Source organism: Myotis myotis, unplaced genomic scaffold (genome assembly GCF_014108235.1).
Source record: "Myotis myotis isolate mMyoMyo1 unplaced genomic scaffold, mMyoMyo1.p scaffold_m19_p_1, whole genome shotgun sequence".
NCBI classification, from domain to species: Eukaryota; Metazoa; Chordata; class Mammalia; order Chiroptera; family Vespertilionidae; genus Myotis; species Myotis myotis.
The window spans coordinates 99,058,196-99,075,423 of record NW_023416313.1 but is presented as its reverse complement, the minus strand read 5'-3'; the positions used below and the strand labels follow the sequence as shown (position 1 = coordinate 99,075,423).

Here is a 17,228-nt window from a genome sequence, read left to right as displayed (position 1 = left end):
GACAGCCGATCAATGATTCTCATCATTGATGTTTCTCTCTCTCTCTCTCTCTCTCTCTCTCTCTCTCTCTCTCTCTCTCTCTCTCTCCCCTTTCTCTCTGAAATTAATAAAAAAATATATTTAAAAAAAACTGCATGTTGCTGGCAAGACGGGGCCTTTTGTGTTTCCATGTCTTGTCACTGTTAGAACTCACACGGTCAAAAGGAAATCATATCTCACAGGAAGACTCATGAAGGAATAATAAAAATGTTAATCAATTATATAATGAAATCTTAACTTCTTGGCTGAGTTTTCTGCTTATTTGTGGACACCGTCATCCCCTTCCTCGCCTGTGCCCTGCTTAAGGGCAGGAAGTGGCTTCCCCTCTGCAGCCTCGCAGGGCCATGCCTGTACACAGTCACGCAGGATGACAGACTAAGGACCCTGACTCCCTCCAAGGAGTCCAGTCCGAAAGGACCCACCTGTCCAGCCTGTATGCGGACTTGGTCCTCACAGATGCCGTGGACACAGAGTGCCTTGGAGCCTGCTTCACAGTCGTCATATTTGGATGCACACTGGGGGCCATGTGTCTCAGGTGTGCAGCGACAACTGTTAGTTACACAGAGCACAACGTCAGGGCTTGTATCAGGGTGAGTGCCTGTTTCTTAGCATCATTTAAAAAAATAATTCCAATTGCAGGTCAATGATCTTCATGTGGAAGCATAAATCTGCAAACTAGATTTGCTGGATGAGGTCTTGGGAGAAAACCGCTCTGCTCTGCTTCAAGCAGTGCGATCAGCAAATGCGTCTTCGTCTCAACTAGTGGGAGAGGGCACGACTTACTACCTGGGCATGACTGCCACGTGCATTTTTCTGCTATCATGTCATCAAACCTTTCAGGGGACAGACATCTATAAGAGTTTGTTTAAGATGGTCCAGGGAGAGATCCGCAAGTCCATTCGTTTGTCCAACTGGATCCACTGGTAAGCCAGGTAACCCACTGAGCAGACAAGTTCCTGAATGTTCTCCAGGATTGCATAACCCACAAGCAACATGATATCCACATCTATGATAATTCTTATTCTACTACAAAGGGCAATACTTCTTCTACCCATGAGATGCACTTAATATAGTCACATTTCTTTCGTAGCCACATTTTAACTCACAAGAAGGAATTATTACATAACACCTAAGCTGGCGAACATTTCAGTTCAACTATAATCTAATAAAGCAAAGTTGTTTTAAATTTTCTTTAAGCTTTGTATAATTCTTAAAATCGCAGAGTTAGCTTAATATCTGCAGTGCGTCTTCAAAAGGAATGTGGAAGGTATGAGAATGGCCCTGGGGGAGCTGGAAGGGGTGGAGGAGTCACCGAGCCCAGTCTTACTTGCACGTATCTGAGCATAGTGGGTGGAGCGGGGAGCCAGGCTCAGAGGTCACTGTGTGCCTGACTTGAAGAGCGTTGGACCTCATGGAGGAAACTGACCACTGGGGCTAGGAGTCAGAGGCGAGGAACCAAGAGAAGCTGCATAACCATAGACCATGAACTTGTTTCTGAGGGTCCTGGAAAAGGGGGCACTCTACCAGATAAAGAAGATGTTTTAACAACACACATTGAGGTTCAAGTTCAGCTGATGTCTATGGATAAAGACAAACCTGTGACTGATTGTGGGAAAGGAGAGTTTGCTGTTTGAGAAGCAACAAGGGTCACACTCAGCACAGAACTTGGTGTCCCCATGGAACAGCACAGAACTAACTGCTGGGGTGGCACCTTTGAGTGGGTTCCTTGGAAGAAGATATCAATGAACGTGGCCAGAAATGGAAAGTAAAAACAGGGTGAGTACCATTCAGGCCCTCACATGAAGTGTCAACAGACCTAGCACATAAAGTTACAGGATGCTCAGTTAAATCAGAATTTCAAATGAGTGAATACATTTTTTGGTACACATACATCCTGTGCAATTTGCAATACCAATATATACACATATATAATTGTATAAAAGTTGTTCCAACAAGAAACCATATTTCTGAGCATTCCAAGGTTGCCTTTATCATTAACATTAAGTCATAGATTAGTAGCAATAGATGATTAAACCTAAATAGAAATTCAACTATTCATTCCCTACCAAAAGTTATTTAACTTCCTTTTCTCTCTACAACTCTCCCTTTCCTCTTCTTTCTCCCATCCTTACAAAGACTATAATAATAAAAATATAATATGCTAATTAAACCAGACAGCTGAACGACCTTCCTGACATCATTCTGTTCATCCTTCCAGACGAAGCCACGGTGGCAGTGGCCAAGCCAGAGGCGGTTAGGGGCGATCAGGCAGGTAGGTGAGCAGTTAGGGGCTATCAGTCAGGCAGACAAGTGGTTAGGGGCAATCAGGCAGGCAGGCAGAGTGGTTAGGGGTGATTAGGCAGGCAGGCAGGTGAGCAGTTAAGAGCCAGTGGTCCCGGATTGTGAGAGGGATGTCCGACTGCCAATTTAGGCCCAATCTCACAGGGAACCCTGTGGGATGGGGCCTAAACTGGCAATCAAACATCCCTGGAGGGGTCCCAGATTGCGAGAGGGTGCAGGCCTGTCTGAGGGACCCTCCCACACCCCCAGCCCTGTGCAGGAATTTCATGCACCGGGCCTCTAGTTTTTGAAGATAATTTAATTAGATTCTTGGAGAGATTATAATCTGAAGTTCTATAATCTATAGTCTGAAGTTCATGTACATATTTTTTTCTCTTTCCTTTTTGTAAATATATTTTTATTGGTTTCAGAGAAGAAGGAAGAGGAAGAGAGAGATAGAAACATCAATGATGAAAGAGAATAATTGCTTGGCTGCCTCCTGAATGCCCCACACTGGGGATTCGAGCCTGCAACCCGGGCATGTGCCCTGACCAGGAATCAAACCATGACCTCTTGGTTCATAGGTTGACACTCAACCATTGAGCCAGGTCGGCCTGGTTCATATACATATTTGAGCATTTGATCCAAGTGGCCCCTTGTTAAAAGTTTATTTTATCACCATCACCACTTGTCAAAAGTTGTTTTTTCTTTAATTTTTAATAGGCTTTCTGAGTCTATCATAGATGAAACATCTGAGTGTTCTGAACCTCACGGGACTTGACTGACCATACCTATTAACTGTTCATCTCAGACAATGTAATAACTTGCTGTTTCTGTTTCTTATAAAATAACTAGGGCCCGGTGCATGACATTTGTGCACTGGGGGGGGGGGGTGTAGGAGCCCCTTATCCTGACCTGCACCCTCTCCAATATGGGAGCCCTCAGAGGAGCCCTCTCCAATCAGGGAGTTTCTGTCTGTCTTTGCAATCATATGAGCGAGTTGTCTGAGACCCCAACTTGGTTTGGTTTGTTGCTCACAGAAAAATAAAAGCTTTTTTTTTCTTTTTTGCTTCATTGGTGGAGATTTCCTGGAAGTTTTAGGATATCTTCCCTTTAATTTTTCCTAGACACTCTGATTTTACTTATGTCTCTCACCTTTGCTTTCCCTCCATCTCCTACCACAACAGTAACTTGCTTTAAGCTCACTTTGCTCTATTGTCTAGGACAGGGGTCCTCAAACTATGGCCCACGGGCCACATGCAAATAAAAATATTGTATTTGTTCCCGTTTTGTTTTTTTACTTCAAAATAAGATATGTGCAGTGTGCGTAGGAGTTTGTTCATAGTATTTTTTTTAAACTATAGTCCAGCCCTCCAGCGGTCTGAGGGACAGTGAACTGGCCCACTATTTAAAAAGTTTAAGGAACCCTGGTCTAGGAGATCTTTCTGTCACCAAAACTACTATTCCCAGAATTCCTGGTGCTCCCCGTGCTCTTGGTTTTCCCTTCCTACTCTGTCTCCATCCCATGGCCTCCCACTCTGCCAAGTCCTCCAAGCCGCCAGCTCTCTCTCTCTCTCTCTCTGCTCTCCGTCTGGCGGCTTTGGGAGCCAATTTCCCCAAGCCGCTCCACTCTCCGCCTGCTCTCCCGCTCTGCTCTCTGTCCAGTGCCTGTGTATGCAAATTAACCTGCCATCTTTATTGGGTTGATTTGTATATTCACTCCTGATTGGCTGGTGAGTGTAGCAGAGGGACAGTCAATTTACATGTTTCTCTTTTATTATATAGGATAGTGCCAATCTATAAACACTATTTTCGTCTTGGGACCTAAAGGCATTTTCCTGTAGGGTGTGTTCAGGAAATTGTGTTTATCTCATCACTAAGAGCTCTACTTTTGGACAGTGGCTTAAGATTTGAGAGGAGATTCTGGTTCATGGACTTTCAGTTGAATCCTCCCATTTTATCTCTCACTCCTTCTTGCTCTTATCACTTAGAGATGAATTCATTTTAATCATACACTCTCGTCTACACAGCTACAAAGTACACTTCTTTCATGATATGATAACAAAGAAGTGGGAAGGAAGAAGCCAGTAGACTATGCACTCCCTTACTGTGATCCTCAAAGACAAGTATTATTAATCCCATTTTATGGGCAAGGCTCACATTGCCCAAGGAAACTTATATCTGTGTTATGTCTGCATGATTGTTTTCCTTTCATTTTTTTTTTTAAAGATTTTTAAAATTGATTTTTAGAGAGAGAGGAAAGGAGAGGGAGAGAGAGAAATATCAATGTGAAGCCTGCATGCCCCTCACCAGGAATGGAACAGGCAACCTTTCAGTGCACAGACGATGCTCAACCACTGAGCCACATCAACTAGGATACACCATTGTTTTTCTAGATCACATTCCCACATCCAAAAGCTAAAGTTCGTTGAAGACTTTCCCTTTTTATGTCTTTTTAACAAACAGTGTTTGTATGTAAAACATATTCTCAAAGTATCTGAATATGGCCTTTAAAGAAAAAGAGTAATGAATTATAAACCTCCCTGCAGAAGTCACTTTTGTAATGACTAGGTTTTTCAGTCTTCAAAAACACGGCAAGTGCTCTTGGCAATTGGAAGAGGTCAAGTGCACTTTCATAGTCTTAGTTTAACTTGCTTTAGAGTCCATGGTTCAATGCTGATGTAACTGACTAACTGAAAGAGGTAATGAGCTTAATACCTAACTACTATTTAAGCTAAAACCAGACAATCTTCATGGTTTAAGCTCTCCTCATTTTAAAATCCACCAGTGATAAGAATGGAGATAAATAAAATAAAACCTGCTAAACATCCTTGTGTTCCTAAAGAAAGGAAAACTTACAAACTCAACCTCTTTTCCTAGAAACCTTCTCAAACAGAGCCTGAAGTGTATAATATACACCACCCAGGCATGGCAAATTTGGACCCATAGGGCTGTCTTAATCCAAAGTAAACAGGAGAATAATAAGAATCAATTCTTCAGAGCAAAGATGCAATAGCAGCATTGTGTCAAAATATTAGCTGTTAGCTGCCTGAAGCAGTTGAGGGCAAGCCCTGGAGTCATAAGAACTCCTAGGCAGAAACAGACAATGAATGGTATTCCTTGCTCTGCTTTCAGTAACTCTAAAAAATAATTTTAACCAGAAACTTTCTTGTAAAATAGGGCTTTTGATTAATTAGCATTTGCATAATGATTTATCTTTCAAAGTAAGAATTATAATCCCTTTAAATAAAGACTCCTTTGTCTCCCCAAATCACTGGACTCCCAGAGTTAGAGGCTGAAGGAGGCCCCCAAACCAGAGCAAACTGCCCACCCTATTGCCACAGCTCCAGATTATCCAACAGCCTCTCAAGTTTAACTTTAGCAAATGTCTGAAGTTTCCCGAGGGGGTTACTAGCCTCAGAGAAGCTACTGATTAACAAGGATTTAACCTCACTTAATAGAACTCAAGGAAGCCTCCAAGTGATTGCTGTTTCCTTACATAGACTCCACAGAGCAAGAATTTAATCTTACACTCATGCACATTTCCTATGAACTTTTATTCCTTCAAAAATCTCTCTCATGTCCAGCCAGTGTGGCTCAGTGGTTGAGTGTCGACTATGAACCAGGAGGTCATGGTTTGAATCCCCATCAGGGCACATGCCCAGGTTGCAGGTTCCATCCCCAGTGTGGGGCATGCAGGAGGCAGCTGATGACCAATGATTCTCTCTCATCATTGATGTTTCTATCTCTCTCTCCCACTTCTTTCCTCTCTGAAATCAGTAAAAATATGTTTTTTTAAAGTCTCTATTATATGCCTGAATTAGAGTGTTTATGTTGTAGAAAATGAAGTGGAATTCCTGAGACTTCATAAACTATCCCCATGTCAAGAAGAACCTAGATTTAAATGTTCTGCTCTCAGCCTTCAGCAGATCCCTAAAGGGCAGAGATTAGAAACCAGAATTATTTCCAGAGTCAGCACAATGAGTCTTGGGCTCTCTTTTATAATGGGTGCAAGAAAGAATTCAGCATTGCTCTTAAAGTTTGAGTCTGCTGTTTAGGTAGCTCTCAACTGAAAGAAACCTCTAACATTCCCCTGCCCCTCATTTGTATCTGGACAAAGAATTTTCACCCCTGGCATGCAGCAAGTAGTTGTGTCAAAGTTTTTCTTTTCTATTTGCAGGGGAAGGGGGGAGAGTGGTGCTGGGAGAAAAATAATTTGCCTTGGTTTATGGATCTCATCCCACTTGCACACTTTGATATTCTGTTGCCATGTAAGACCCTAGAAGACAGTGATGATAAAGGAAAGTCAGAGTGAGATCTAATCTCCAGGACATTCCTAGATATCAGGAAGGCAATAAAGTATTAGTGCTAGAAGCTGGGACATTTGCCACCTAATGTCTGTAAGCAGCAATTCTCTGATAAATGCCCATAAACATATATCAGGAGATAATGCTTTCAAGAGAATGAAAGATTAGACCCACATTCTGGATCTAGCCCAAGCTTGAATGTTTATAAAAGCAGCAATGGGGGAGGGTCATTTAAGTGAGAAACAAAATACTGATAGCAAAAGCTCTTTAATAACACAATATTTAAGTTAGAGGTGGTTAATTTTAGTTTTGAACCAATTATTAACTCATTGATGTATCTATCAGGAGTTTCAATGAGTCAAAACTTGTAACTTAGAATGAGAAGAAAAAAAAAATTAAGATCAGATCAAAAGAACAAAAGACAACGGGAGGGGGGGAGGGGGTGGGATAAGGACACATATGTAATACCTTAATCCAGTGGCCAGCAAACGCATTAGTCAACAGAGCCAAATATCAACAGTACAGCCATTGAAATTTCTTTAGAGAGCCAAATTTTTTAAACTTAAACTATATAGGTAGGTACATTGTTATTAACTTAATTAGGGTACTCCTAAGCTGGCCTTTGCTAAAAACGTCCTCAATCTGATTGAGGTACGTTCGCTGAGGTCGGCCCCTTCCAACTCTCCCGTCCTCAACTCGTGCGCTGCGTATCCCCCTGCCCGCCTGCGCTGCGTCTCCTGTCATCCTGTCACCGGACCGACCGACACCCCCCACTTCTTCTAAAGCCACTTCTTCAAAATAGACTCTCCCAGGCCGAAAACCGACTTCTGCGCATGGGCCATGAAGTTTCAATAGCACTGTACGTGCGTGCGTGCGTGTCCGCACGTGGTATTTTGTGGAAGAGCCACACTCAAGGGGCCAAAGAGACACATGTGGCTTGTGAGCCGCGGTTTGCCAATCACTGCCTCAATCAATAAAGAAAAAAAAATGTAAAACAACAACAAAAGAATAAACTAAATGAAAAAGAGAAGGGTTGTGACTGCTTTTTGAAACAATATAGTGTGTTTACAGATGACCAGGAAAGAAAAAACAAAATGACTGTACTTATTTTTGCTGGAAAGAACAGAATGAATATCGTTGTGAGGGAACTGAAGGACAAGATAGTAGAGACGATAGTAAGAGAGCAAATAATTGCTCTTCACTCTGGTGAGATTGCACTCCAGTGTATTCATGCACGACAAAACCAATTCCTTTATCTTTTAATAATCACAGAGTGCAAGCTACCAGCCAATATATGGAGAAAGATAATGTATTTTAGAACGTGACTGTAAGAAACCATACAGAAATAAGTTTGGGGTTGATCTGCCGTAAATTTTTGGACTTGATTATTCAAAAAGATAATGTGCCAGCCAGTCTTCCTAGAGTTTGATGGGAACCTGGAGGTGGAGTGAGGCTTAACTCTTAGCAAGGAAAGGGAAGTTTTCCTGGAGAGGGCAGTGCCTGAGCTGAGCAGGAAAATGCTGTAGACAAGCCATTGGACAGGGTCAGTCAGAAGATAGGGGCTGCATGATGATTGTCGTGAGGGGCCTTGTAACTAATTGAAGAAAGTCGGTGAGAGTTAACTATTTGAAAAAACGGCAGTTCAATCCCTGATTCTTATTATGGTTAACATGTTGCATAGGACTTGAATAAAGGCATCCTCACTAAATCTATTGCTATGGTGGGGTAACCCCTGATGATGTAAAAACATCCAAAACCTGTGGGGAATTTTCATAACAATTTATTTGACTCCAATCAGGATATTCCTGGAAGCAAGATCTCAGCAGGCTGAGAAAAAATGCTCATAAGAATAATAGTTTCCAGTTTCTTGTTTGCATTTGAGATTAAGGAGAGAACCTAAGGAAGATGGCATGAAGGTGGGAGAGAGGAAGGCAAGAATTGGATTACAGAATAGTTAAAAGGTATGTACTGTTTTGAAGGTGGCCAAGTTTTAGAAGGAGGGTTCTAAAGGGACATTTCAAAGGTGTGTTGACCTAGATGCACAGAAACAATGGACAGGGCTTGCTTAAAGCAAAGATAAGCCTTTTACTGAAGAAGGTATGTGCCTGACTATCCGCCATGACTTACCCACTCAGGAATTCATGATCAGACCATCCTGAGAGGCTACTTTCCTGGGCATCCCTTTTTCATCTACACCTGCGTCTATTTAAAGCTCTTAGATGGCTGCTCCTTCGATCTCTGAGTGTTACTAACCCTCAGCCTCACCTTGCATCATGCCCTCCGTACTCTCTATGCCGGCCACAGTGGCCCTCCTCCAGTTCCTCAGGGCCTCTAGAAAGAGGAATTCCTTGTGGGGTGAGAGTTGAGGATGCACAGCTTTTCTTGCTCTAGGTAAATAGTTGTGTGTAAAGTTTAAATAGAGCCACATATTCCCCCATGGAGCACCTAATTTTGCTGCCAATACAGATAGTTAATCTTGGATGCTTTTAACTATGGGATGTTTTAACCCTTCAAAAACACACCTTAATATATATAATGTAATATATATATATGAAATTGCTTTTTTAGAAAGAGAAGGGTAGAGGAAGAGAAAAACACAGACGAGCTGCCTCCTGCACACCCCCCACTGGGGAATGAGCCCGAAACACAGGCAAGTGCCCTTGACTGAAATTGACCTGTCAACCTCCTGGTGCATGGGATAATGCACAACCACCTGGGCAACACCGGCCAGGGCAATATATATTTTTAAATATGTGAAAGTGGTAGTTTTTACCCAAAGCTTTAAGAGACTTTACATGTTTCTGCTCATCCCTCTGGGGCTTTTGACCTCAGCCATAAGAAGGGCATTCCTCAGGTAGCTGCTGCTCCTCAGGCCCCAGGCCAATAACAAGACATGCAGACCAAACCTAAGCTGAAGCAGAGCCACCATGGCCAATCTACAGACCCAGGAGCAGGAAAAGTAAAAGCTTGTTGTTTAAAGGAAAAAGAAACAGTTACCTGTAGCTCCCTAATGTATTAATACACGTGGCTCCATTCTGGCAGCCGAAGGGTGTTCCCGCGTAGATCTCACATTCATTAACATCCACGGAGCACAGAGGACCCTGTGTTTGTGTAAAGAACAAAGTCAGGTGCCACAGGTTACAGAGGCATCCGGGGCCCACATGCCAATGAGATGTTTAAGGATTTACACACAGACAGTAAAGACAGTCAAGCCAAATCCAATAACAGCAGTACTAATATTAATCTCTGGTTAGCCTTCCTCTGGAACTCAGACTTCACCTCATAGGAAAACACCAGTCACACAAGAAGGATCCTATGCAAACTAATTCTCATTTCACTATGGCGCTGTGCCTGGGAACACTCACCAACTGTATTTTAATAAGCATGCCAGGTACATTGACACCATGAATAGGAAAGAACAAGAAAATGCACATGGCTATGTCAGATTTCTTTAGTACATTTGATGCTAAATGATTTAAGTGGATGTTAGCTGAAATAGTGTACGCTTCCATGTAGTTATACACTCCAGTGAACCCCTCTTTACGATGGCTTAGCATTTAGTGGGTTATATAGGCATGCTTGCCATTGTTTGGATTTTGGCATACATAGTATAATTCATTCCGATTCAGAAGACCACAGAATCCTAGAAACTTTGGATGGAAAATGAAATATGTCTGAATGACTCCAAGGAAACCACAGATGTTGACTCACCACCATTTTTAACCAAAGACCCAGTGACTCACCTTCCACTGTGAAGGACAGATACAAAAAAAGGAATCATGAAGATTGAGGCAGGTTCCACCGTTTTGGCAGGGATTGCTGCTGCAAACCTTTTTGTCAACTGTCTGAAACAAAGACAGGGTGGTCAGAGAGGGAGTGGTACTTGCCGCTGGCAGCAATAAAAGGCCTGTCTCAGTGCAGGTGTGTATGTACAGCTACATTTTACCCCAGTCCCTGAGGGTCTTCCTCCAGATGTTAAATCAGTTATTTAATTCTTCTTCGAATCAATGCTCTTGTGAAAAAAATGCGTGTTTCACATAGTTCCTATTCATGTTCCTTCACTATTTGCATGGACTTAACCATGGATGGGATGAAGCATGAGGTGAGACAATTCTCACTCTATTCTTTGGGAAAGCATTTTTCACCAGAGAAATATATGTTGGTAGACAAGCGTAAAGAGTTTAGGTGTGGGAATAATAATGGACATTCTTATTGTGCTAAGAAAATAAAATGGAAATGCCGGTTCTTTTGCTGTTGCTGTTATCTTTAGTCCCTCCAGATAAGCATTTGAAATAGGATCATCTTTTGCTGTCACCCCTCCTCCAAGGGTCAAGATGACTGAACTCCTTTCATCCAGACCCCTTTGTTTGCAATGTGACCCCCTTAGATACACCCTCCACTCTCATGCTCACATGACTACTTTCAAACTCGATTCACAAACAGACCACCTTTGTCTACACAACCTGGGGAATACGTCAGTTACCAGTTCCAATCTTGTAAGATTTGTAATGGTTCGGAGGAGGAGGGGGCAGAGAAAACTTCTTTGGAGAGGACAAGTGATTAGGTAAGGAAAGGTATGCTATTCATTTCACCTAATCATAGTCTAATTCTATGTTTTAAAAATGAAAATAGGAGAAAAGTGTTCACTATATTCCTGTTAATATTCAGCAACTCACAAAGAAAATCAAGCCTGTAGCTGTCATTCTACAGAGGAACTAGGGGCCGGAGGACAGCCAACCAAATGTCTCGGCACCATTTATTGCAAAGCCCATTCTCGCTTCACCTTTGTCCTAAGTCAGGTTGACCATACACGTGAAGGTCTCTTTCTGGACTACGTTTTCTTCCATTATTCTATTTGTCTCTCTTTGTGCCAATACCACAATTAGCCCTGTCCATCAAAGGACACTATTGAGAAAGTTAACCACATTCTCTTTAAACGTTTTCCTGGTACACAAAAGCAACTTTGTCTGGGGAACAGAAACGAATAAGCCTATGGGGACCCGACAGGAAATGGAATCGCTGAGCACTCAGGAGGAAGACAATAGGGAACTAGGGAACGTGGAGACTGTCCTGCCCAGAGAGCACCTGCCCTATCTGGAGGCATAAAGGCACTTACATTCAACATCATCACAAACTCTTCCTGGGGGATAACAAGGACAGTCTGAGCTAATTTGATCACGGCACCTAGCTCTAGAAGTCGGGTAGAAATAGTGAAGCACTCCATGAGACTGAAAACGCTAGTGCTGGGTCTTGATCCACAGGTGTGATTCATTGTTCACTTTCATTCACTTAGTTCAGGGGTGGGCAAACTTTTTGACTCGAGGGCCACAATGTGTTCTTAAACTGGACCGGAGGGCCGGAACAAAAGCATGGATGGAGTGTTTGTGTGAACTAATATAAATTCAAAGTAAACATCATTACATAAAAGGGTACGGTCTTTTTATTTTTAGTTTTATTCATTTCAAACAGGCCGGATCCGGCCCGCGGGCCATAGTTTGCCCACGGCTGACTTAGTTACTCCTTTAAAAGATCAAGGCTAAGCGTATGATTTATTATCTAAGTCAGGAAGAGGAATAAATTAACTTGTTTGCCAAATATGAAACACCAAAGCAGAAGACATCATTTGAAGCATACTCAAATCAGATCAAGAACATTAGGGCAGAGCCCTAGCTGGCTTGGCTCAATGGATAGAGCATTAGCCTGCGGACTGAAGGGTCCCAGGTTCAATTCTGGCCAAGGGCACATGCCTGGGTTGCAGGCTCGATCCCCATTTGGGGGTGTGCAGGAGGCAACCGATCAATGATTCTCTCTCATTGATGTTTCTCTCTCTCTTCTTCTCCCTTCCTCTCTAAAATAAATAAAGAAATATATTTTTTAAAAAAAGAAAGAAAGAACATTAGGGCAGAGATTGTTAACCTGGAATCCCCTGCCTTTTATTTAAATATTTAAATATGGGACATTCTGTGCATTTCTTTGGGTAGAAGGTTATGACTTCCATGAAACTCTCAAAAACACCAGCCTCCTACAAAAGGGATAAAAAAAAAAAAAAAAAAAAAAAACCCTGACAAGGACTAGTTTATAAGTGTGTAGTACAACAACGAAAGGTATACCCTAAGACAAGCATGTCAAACTCAAAGGCTAACACGGGCTAAAGAAAAGAGGCATACAGCCTGCCTGAGAGCCGAGAGTTTGACATGCTTGCCCTAAGAGATTGTTCAAATTTACCAGCAAGCCTACTTTTATTTTTTTTAAATATATTTTATTGATTTTTTACAGAGAGGAAGGGAGAGGGACAGAGAGCTAGAAACATTGATGAGAGAGAAACATCGATCAGCTGCCTCCTGCACATCCCCACTGGGGATGTGCCCGCAACCAAGGTACATGCCCTTGACCGGAATCGAACCTGGGACCCTTCAATCCACAGGCCAAAGCTCTATCCACTGAGCCAAACAGGTTAGGGCAGCAAGCCTACTTTTAAAGAAGTTTGGAATATTTTGTGATACACCTCAAACTTCTTAATTTAATGTTAGAGAGGACGAATGGCTTCAAAACTTAGTCCTTGATGCCAGAATCAGCAAGCTGGGTGGTCAGTAGCTGAGCAGAGAGAGCACACTTAAGCTCATCATATCACCACTGAAGGGTGACGGCATAAGAGGCAGAGCACGTGGACTGCTGAGCGGGTCAGAGGCCGCAATGCTCACATGCCCAGTGGCCTTGGGCTGGTCACTTCATCTCTCTGAGACTCAAGTTCCTCATCTCTATCCTGGGAAGGATAAAGTATGATGATAATTAAACTATAGCAAAAATCAAAGTCCTTGATATGAATCATCCATCCATCTCAAGATAAGAATACTATATTCATTAATGATGTTAGATATGTAGTACTTATGGGACTTACCTGCTGTAAGCTTTGAACTTTTCTCTCAAGATCCACAAACTAGAAGTGGGGAGGAAAGAGCATAAGTTACCTGATTCAAAGGCATTTTACATAAACTGTTATCCCCTTGACATGCTTTTCTAATGCCCTCTTTTGGGGACTCACTTTATCTGTTTGTTTCTTCTTTTAGTGCCAAACCCCTCATCATTCCTCTCCCCTCCAAAATTCCTTTCTTTCTACTTTCATCACATAGACTTTTTAAAAAAGAACTACAACTCACTGATGAATTGATTCATTGCTTCTCTGCACACAATGACTCTGGGAATTTTTATCAATGACAGGGATTCATCCACTTCTCCAATATGGTGGTTGTTATCAGAACATGAGCAAGGCTACTTATGCAACAAGTTCCTGCTACAGTATTTCCAACATTCTGCCCATCACCACATCCACATCCACATCCTCTATGAGAGCTGTGTCATTTAACCAAAACGTCCATGATTGCAATGTTAAATTTCTACAGAAGACACAAAGTTGGTATGTTTCCTGCCAAATGGCTGCTTATGACGTTGAATTGAGGAGACCCCACTTGCTTTAATGGTATAGATGTCAGACTTACCTTAGAATTAAGCTGATGTATTTGACTAGAAATATTTTGAGGCAGACCACCTGCACTCCTTTTTAAATCTGCAATATCGTCTTTGTTTTTCTGGATCTAATTTTAAAAAGAAGAAGGAGGAGGAGGAAGAGGAGGAGGAGGAAGAGGAGGAGGAGGGAAAGAGGGGGAAGAGGAAAATGCGAGTGAAAAATGTTCGTATGTGTTACAGGAACAAAATTTTAAAATTTGAGGATTATTTTATTTTTAAGCACTAAAATCTTGCCCATTATTATAAAAACTAAAACACTGCCATGTATAATAAACTTCAGACTAAAATAGCCATGGCATAATTCCATTTACCATTTTCAGCAACAATCTCTCAAAGTATTTTCCATTTGCAGTTTCCCCCCATAATAACAGTTTAGAGTGTTTGTTAAAAGGCCTGTCTTGGAATCAGACTGTTCAGGTTTCAAATCCTGACTCAGCCATTCTGTGTGTGCCCTTGTGCAAGTGACAGAACTGCTGCAGGGTCCCCTTCCCCCCTATAAACGGGGTCATCATCAGCCAGCTTCCTGGGCAGCTGTGCGGGTTAGATGAGATAATGCAGATAAAGTGCAGAGCACAGCGGGCAGCCCACAGCGAGCTCCAAACAATGCCAGCTGCTACACCGCGGCTCACACACCAGCATGCTGCAGCTAAGAAGGAGCATAGGAAACACTCAAGAAGAAGGGAAATAATTGGCCAATTCTGCTCTGTGGTAAAAGTGAACTGGTCACTTCTCCTTTCTCTGGTGCCCCTGCTTCCTTGGTCCCCGTGTGGAGGAGTCCCCAGTATTACCTCTGGACTAGAGTGCGTAAACCTGCACAGCACTAGCAGCACACCCTCTGCCCATCCTTAACCCGAGGGCATGGCTCTTTACACGGACTTGCGCCCCCTCCAATTATGTCCCCTGTGCTAAAGATTCAAGGTACAGATTAATAAGTAACTGGTCAATTAAGTTACCGTACATGGGTATACAAAATTACTTCCCTATATTTCCAGTGCATTACCTGTTGTAAACATTCGCCAAGGTCTTCATCATTTAATTTAATTTTCCCCAGGGATCCCGTTTTAAATTCAATGTTTTGAGCAGACCCAGTAAGAAACACTAAATTTCCTCTCTCTGTAGCCATTCGAGGCCTATATAATACAAACCAGAGAATGCATCATTAATTAGGATATAATTTTTTAAGATATATTTTTATTGATTTCAGAAAAATCAATGATGAGACAGAATCATTGATCAGCTGCCTCCTACACACCTCACACTGGAGATTGAGCTTGCAACCCAACATGTGCCCTGACCAAGAATTGAACAGTAACCTCCTGATTCATAAGTCAACGCTCAACCACTGAGCTATGCCGGCCGGGCACAACATATAATTTTTAAATCCAAAAAATGAAGCTTCTCACTGAATATTTATAGACTGCATATAACTTCACTTTTGGTCAACTCAAGTAAATTCTCCCTGTTCATATGCCATTCATTTCTCCGCAAATTTCCAAGAGATATCTCCATTTTGCATACTTGCTTTATTTGCAAAATGATAAATAAATGATTTGTGTAGAAGATAATTCCACATATTTTTTCCTATTTGTTTTTAATATCATTATTTTTCTCAGGAAAAATTACTCCTTTGCTTATCTGGCTATTTGGGAAAATGGATGAGGAACAACACTAGTCTATCAGCAGAAAAAATATGCATGGATCTACTTACTGTTGGAGGTCAGTAATCCTTGTTTGGCTCTGCAACTCAAGTCGTCCAGTTTCACCATCTGATTTTGCAAATGTCAATAAAATAACCACACGCCAAAGGAAAGATGAGGACATGTTCCTCACCAACCCTCCTAGGTTGTCGGGTAAGAGGGAGGCCACTCCAACTGAGTGTGGGAGCCTGGAGAAAACAGACCAGGCAGGTGTACTTGGACCTCTGGAATGCCCTCCAAGTTTTTAATTCTTTCTTCTTTGCCCTAGAAGGCTAAGTTGGTCCCCCCCCCCCACCCCAGGGATGTAAATGATCTTAGCTCTTCTGTACTCTTCAACCTTTAAGTGATGTGCAACTTAATCATTATCTATTTGACCTTTGAAATGGTAACACACTGCTTTGGAAACACCCACTGAAACAATCTTTGCTTAAGAAGTAGCTGCCTTTTGCCCTAGCTGGTTTGGTTCAGTGGATAGAGTGTCAGCCTGTGGACTGAAGGGTCCTGGGTTTGATTCCAGTCAAGGGCACATGCCCAGGTTGTGGGGTCCGTCCCCAGTGGGGGGCATGCAGGAGGCAGCCAATCAATGGTTCTCTCTCATCATTGATATTTCTCTCTCTCGCTCTCCCTTCCTCTCTGAAATCAATACATATATATATATATATTTTTTTTTTTTTTGAAGTAGCTGCCTTTTAACGAATGGTGCTGGGAAAATGTTTGCACGTTATCCACAGGCAAGACCCTTACCCTTCAGCGCACACAAAGATGAACTCAAAATGAATCAAATACCTAAATATAGGAGCTAAAACTATAACATTCTTAGAAGAAAACATAGGGGGAAAGCTTCATGACAGTGAATTTGGCAATGATTTCTTGGATATGACGCCAAAAAAGCAGGCAACAAAAAATAAATAAGTTCGACTACTTCAAAGTGAAAAACTTGTGTATCAAAGGACACCATCAACAGAGTGTAAAGGCAACTCACACTCTGGTAAATGATATTTACAAATCATATATATAAGAGGTTAATATTCAGAATATATGGAGAATTCATAATTGGACAACAAAAAACAAATAATCCAGTTGAGAAATTGGCAAAGGAATTTGTAAATCCAATGAAGATATACAAATGCCAAAAAGCACATGAAAAGATGCTCAACATCATTAACCATTAGGAAAATGCAAATCAAAACCGTAATGAGATATCACTTCACACCCATTAGGATGGCCACTGTCAACAAACAAACAAAAAAAAACACAACAAGTTGTTGGTAGGATGTATAGAAATTAAAACCTTGTGCACTGTTGGTAAAATGTCGCAACCACTATAAAACAGTATGGTGGTTCCTCAAAAAATTAAATACGGAATTACCATATAGTCTAG

The 17,228-nt window shown here is 41.9% G+C and overlaps 1 protein-coding gene across 1 annotated transcript in view; it reads right to left on the bottom strand.

The window, feature by feature from the left end:
• CUBN (cubilin) overlaps positions 1 to 16,043 on the bottom strand; it is a 285,455-nt gene extending 269,412 nt beyond the window's left edge. Inside the window, exons 1-7 of the mRNA XM_036346196.1 lie at positions 15,859 to 16,043; positions 15,151 to 15,280; positions 14,123 to 14,218; positions 13,525 to 13,563; positions 10,370 to 10,471; positions 9,624 to 9,727; positions 462 to 588 (exon numbers count right to left, since the gene is read on the bottom strand). Of these exons, the coding sequence (XP_036202089.1) occupies positions 462 to 588; positions 9,624 to 9,727; positions 10,370 to 10,471; positions 13,525 to 13,563; positions 14,123 to 14,218; positions 15,151 to 15,280; positions 15,859 to 15,971 (711 nt within the window). The 5' untranslated portion in view covers positions 15,972 to 16,043. The remainder of the gene's footprint in view (positions 1 to 461; positions 589 to 9,623; positions 9,728 to 10,369; positions 10,472 to 13,524; positions 13,564 to 14,122; positions 14,219 to 15,150; positions 15,281 to 15,858) is intronic.
• Positions 16,044 to 17,228: the final 1,185 nt, after the last annotated feature.